Source organism: Gavialis gangeticus, unplaced genomic scaffold (genome assembly GCF_001723915.1).
Source record: "Gavialis gangeticus isolate Ggan-Ray unplaced genomic scaffold, GavGan_comp1, whole genome shotgun sequence".
In the NCBI taxonomy this organism is placed as follows: Eukaryota; Metazoa; Chordata; order Crocodylia; family Gavialidae; genus Gavialis; species Gavialis gangeticus.
In genome coordinates this window covers 82,660,938-82,666,424 of record NW_017729031.1, presented here as the reverse complement: position 1 = coordinate 82,666,424, position 5,487 = coordinate 82,660,938, and the positions used below count along the sequence as shown (strand labels likewise).

The 5,487-nt window shown below is 46.3% G+C and overlaps 1 protein-coding gene across 3 annotated transcripts in view; it reads left to right on the top strand.

The window, feature by feature from the left end:
- FAM126B (family with sequence similarity 126 member B) overlaps positions 1–5,487 on the top strand; it is an 88,115-nt gene that overhangs the window by 49,294 nt on the left and 33,334 nt on the right. For all 3 annotated transcript variants that reach the window (XM_019523201.1, XM_019523203.1, XM_019523202.1), the window contains exons 6-7: positions 3,391–3,506; positions 4,607–4,702. In XM_019523201.1, coding sequence (XP_019378746.1) covers positions 3,391–3,506; positions 4,607–4,702 — 212 coding nt within the window. The remainder of the gene's footprint in view (positions 1–3,390; positions 3,507–4,606; positions 4,703–5,487) is intronic.

The window sequence follows — 5,487 nt, the reverse complement described above, 5'->3', positions numbered from 1 at the left end:
TGTTCAGCCTCCACAAGAGAAGGCTGAGGGGGATCTAGTGGCCTGTTACAAACTAGTCAGAGGGGATCAGCAGGCATTGGGGGAGTCCCTGTTCCCCCGAGCACTGCCAGGAGTGACCAGGAATAACGGTCACAAGCTAGCAGAGGGTAGATTTAGGCTAGATATCAGGAGGCACTACTTCACGGTCAGGGCAGCTAGGATCTGGAACCAACTTCCAAGAGAAGTGGTGCAGGCTCCTACCCTGGGGGTTTTTAAGAGGAGGTTAGATGAACACCTTGCTGGGGTCGTTTGACCCCAGTACTCTTTCCTGCCACGGCAGGGGGTCGGACTAGATGATCTACTTAGGTCCCTTCCGACCCTAGAAATTATGAAACTATGATTCTGTTGAATCTTTAGATTTTTCTGGTGATTTTTCAGGTTTAAACCCATTTTTCGTATGTCTAATTGGAATACATTTTTATATGCTATTCTTCTTTAAAAATCCTTCCCCCTATCACTGCATGTCACTTTGTTCCTAGAATGGATGGTGACACTAAGTCAGATTTTGGGGAAATATGGAGCTCAGAAAATGAAATTATTTCTGCAGTTGATGGGCCCTGGGTCACTAATGGGAAATTTAGGATTGGGAAGGAGGGAATTGAAAAACTGGTCTCATACTGTGGTTTATGAGATTCTGCATTATGGTGACTTGTAGTGCAGAGTGTGAGTTCACTAGCTCTTTACTAGTAAGTTGCTTAGAAACTAGCCTCAAGGAAGGCTTTTGAACTCCTTTTAAGTGAAATGTCTTACAAAAATATTGGTGAAATCCTAGCTTCGCTGAAGTTGATGGCAAAACTCCCATTGATTTAAATAGGGTCAGTGTTTTCCCCATGAGGTTCTTGTTAACAGGTTCTTCCTTGAGATTGGAGCTGGACTTGGGCATTGTCAAGTGCATAGTTAACTGCAAAAATATAATGCCATAGTAAGTTAATTATTTCTTTGAGATTTTCTTTGATGGATAAAAATGGGCACAGTTCCCTTATTTAGAACTCATTCCGTCTTTAAATTTTCAGAATTGCTAAAATTCAAAGTAGTCACTGATATTACATACTTAATTTTAAAATTGTGGGTGTAGGAGGTAAGCAGGGCAATATGATTTCACTAGACTTCTTACTGTAAATGTTAGAACTCAATTTTTACCAAGACAGCTGTGAAGAACTTGTCATCTCAATATAATTCATAGCAGATATGTATTCACATCACAAAACCCTGAGAAAATTGGCATAGATTTGATTCTTGAAAAAGAAATCCTTGGCTAAAATAAAAGATCTTGCAGGTCAGTACTGAGATGCCATATTGGATATGGAACTGTTTAGGGCAGTTCTCAGACTTCACCATAACACGGACCCTTTCTGCGACAGCAGGAGCAGGCAAAATACGGCTCAAGGGCCAAATCCAGCCCGCCAGGCCATTTTGTCCAGCCTGCGGGGCCCCTAAAAATTTTAGAAAATTTAATTTTTATCTGTCCCTGGCTGCCTGTCAAACATGACAGGAGCTAGGGGCAGTAGGACCTAGGGGAAGCCAGTGGCAGAGCTAAACAGCTGCAGCAGTAAGTCTGGCCTGGCCCCGCGCCCCCCTCCAGCCCCCATTACCCCAAGCCACAGCCAGAAGCTTCTGCCTAGCAGGGGCTTCTAGAGGCTTCTGGCTTGCCTCCTTGCACTAAGGGAAATACAGATAAGGAGGGAAGCAGGAGAGGGCTGTGGATGATTGCCCCAGTCCTCAGGGCAGGCTCTTGTGATCCCGGCGCTGCAGCTGGGAACCACATAGTGCTGGCCAGTAGGCGGGCGAGTGGGGGAAATGACTGCAGCAGGTGGTGGGAAGGGGTAGTAAGTGGGCATGTGGAATGCAGCAACAGCTGGGTGGGAGTGTGGGGCCCATGCTGGTGCACCAAGGCCAGCGCCAGCGGGGCCTGGAGTGGGGTGGCAAGAGCATGGGGCCAGGCTCCCAGGGGCTTTACGGAGCCAGGCTGGCTCCCTCCTCTTCCTGCTTGAACAGCACAGCCCAGCTCCATATAGCCCCTGGCAGCCCAGGCCCTACACTCCTGCTCTCCATGCCCCCATTTGCTGCACCTTCCCCCTGCCTGCTGCATCCATTTCCCCACTCACCCCTCTGCCTTCTGTGCTCTGGCATCACGTGGTTCCAAGCTGCAGTGCAGTAGCAGTGTGGGGAGTGGGGGACAGCAGTGGCAGACGGGGGCAAGTGGCAGCAAGTGGGAGCACAGGGTTCATGCTAGTGCCCTGGGGCCAGGAGTGCAGAGCCCAGGCTTGCAGGAGTGCTGGCAGGGGCTCTGCCTGCCATGGAGGGGCTGTGGACAAACCCCCTCCCCTCCACAACCCCTCAGCCACCCTGCCCAAACACTCACAGCCTCCCCAAAAACCTATACCCAGCTACACCTGCTCACCTATCTCTACCCCCCCCACAAATCCCACATGCGCACACACACCCCCTCTCCCACACCCTACATACCCACAAACCTATACCCATCCTCCCACTGACACCCTCCCGCAATATACAAGAGTAAGACCTCATTTTTAAGTTATTATACTATCACCTCTATGTACACTACACAAATCAGGACAAAAATATTTTTTGAAATGAAATGAATGAATGTTGTAGTACCTGTTGGAGTTTTAGAATATAATTTGGTATTTTTCTGGTTCAGAAATGGCAAACTCCCTTGCCGAAAGGAATAATTCTGGGGGGCAAGGGGAGGGCTGTCTGATTGCAAAGGTTGGGGGTTTTGAGGCAGGACTTTCGATCCCAAGATGGCAACCAGGGGGTGGGGCACCCATCAAGGGCTGGGGCTACCCATGTGGCCCTCGATGGCTTGCCGAAACTCAGTAAGCAGCTCTCTGTCCAAAATAATAGCCTGCTCCTGTACTCTACAGGATGTTTTTGTGAGCCACCTTCCACTTGTCACCAGGGGACTGCCAAGGTTAGCCAGTTTTTCACAGGCCACCAAAAGTGGTTGTTTTGATAACTAGTTGTGTAGGAAAACTTATTTGAAACATAGTCCCACTGTCTCTGGCTGGTCCCATTTATATGTGCAACAAAGTTACCTTCATATCCAACAAATCAATGTCCCTCCCCCCGCTGCCCCGTTAAGTTTTCCAGGCAGAGTAGAAGGTCTGGACAGATCATAACTTTTCATAGATTTCATAGACATTAGGGCTGGAAGGGATCTCAGAAGATCATCGAGTCCAGCCCCCTGCCTGAAGGGCAGGAAGTCAGCTGGGGTCATAGGATCGCAGCAAGATAAGTATCCAATTTACTCTTGAGATGAGCCTGTTTTGTAACTCCATGCATGGAGCTAAGAATTCAGGTCTTAATTTCGTAACTTCTTCCCCTTAGCCTTCCACTATTGGATCCATGGCTTTGACTGAGGGAGCTCTATGTCAGCATGACCTGATCAGGGTGGTTTATAGTGATCTTCATCCGCAGAGAGAAACCTTCACTGCACAAAACAGGCAAGTAGACAAGTCAGAAATATTTGATAAGTTTTTCAGCAGATCTAGGTATTAAGGGTGAGCACAATGCTTCTTTTTTTTTCTTTCTTTTGTAATTATAGAGCAATAGGGAAAGGAGAAATAAAGTCTAGGTATTCCAGTTCACTAGGTCTATGTGGTGTTCACACTGTATAGTGAGGCCCTTTTCCTAAACTCTAGAATCTGTTAATCTGACCAGTTTAGATGCAGATAATTTCTGCATTATGTCCATGTCCCTCAGTCCTGTTTTTTGGGCCATTTACAATACTGAACATTTGACAGACCAATACTAAGATAAAATAACTTTACAGGAAGGCAAACTTTTTCTATACCTTGGCTGTTTTCACTTATTCTTAATTAAAATGAAGCAGAGAACTTACATATTTACTAACAAATTGCCCATGAACAATGTTGGGGGGGGGGGGCAGGGACAGAGTACCGCCACCCTGCACTGCTGCTGCCTCCCAGGAGCAAGAGTGGGTGGGGGGGGAAGCTTGCATGTGGCAGCTGGTGCGACCTACTGCCTCGTGCTGTTGCCACTTCTCATCCAGCTGCACACCTCCTCCCCTCCCCCAATGCTCCATGTCCTGTCCTGCATCCCCTCCCCTGCTCCACATCCAGCCCTGTCCTCCACCTCCTCCCTCTCTCCCCCCTGCCTCATGCCACTGCTATCTCCTGGGGGGCAGGGGCTTGAACACAGCCGGACAGACACGGAGTGGCGGCAGTGCGGGACAGTGAGTGGTGGCGACGGCATGCAGGTTTCCCTTTACTGCTCCAGAGAGGAGGCGCCAGCACAGGGTGGTGGGTAGCGGCACTCTGTGCCTGCCTGCCCCGCCCATCATTCTTAACGCAGCCCTGGCTGGAGCCATGTTCTGCCAGGAGCCACGCCCCCCCAAGAGCATTATGAACAGACAGACTAAGCCCTATATTTATAGTTCATTTCTTTGTGTGTGTCTGCGCGCACACGCAGCATTTCTGGTGATGACACCTTGCCCTGTGAGAAACAAGACTTAAGATTTTCTGGTGGAGTATTAGAATCTCAGTTTACATAATTAATTTTTCATGTTCTGGTCTCTTTTCAGATTTGAGGTACTGAGCTTCCTTATGTTGTGCTATAACTCTGCTATTGTCTACATGCCTGCCTCCTCCTATCAGTCACTTTGCAGGATGGGCTCCAGGTGAGACTCCAGCACTTGAAATAGCTGAAAGAGAAACGCTTCTTGAGATCATTTTGCCCACTTGGTGAATGTAACTTTCAACCGAGTCTTTGCACTTAATTGGAAACTTGTGTGTATATACACCAAAGGATAGTATTTCTAGTGTTTGTTTTAGTTTTAGGTCCTGGAACATAAAGTAATAGGAAAAACTAATCTATTGTGGCTTTCACAGGTAAATTCCATGAATGCAAAAATTCTGGCTAAATACATCCTTTTTTTACTGTGCTTCCATGCATTAGTTCAGCTTTCTCTGAATTGGTTTAGACTGATTTGCAAAGCATTATGTAGTCCGATAGTTCATTTCTTAGTAATAGCCCACTTACTAGAGAAACTGTCAAAATTTATCATACTGTATACTAATCTTTCTGTGACCTCTTCCTTGAATAGTATTTAAGGCAGCTTACTGGTATTGATTCCTTCTTTCTGTTCTAAAAATTTTGAATATTTTGATAGTTGCATGTCTTTTCCCATTTACCAGTTTTTTATTAAATTATCCAGCCACTGGTTTTTTTTCTTTATAATTTATATTTTCAGTGCCAGTTTTGGCACTTTTTTTATACGTCTTTTCAGTTTTAGCAGTATGCTTCTATATGTCTGTGACAATCATTGCAAGCCATACAGATATAGCTTTTCTGCAATACAACAGTATCAGATTTTTTCTATCTGTATATATTCCACAGTTGCACACTACATATATGCAGACTTCCTATTCTGTTCATTTCTTCTGTTGTTCCAAGCTTTATTCC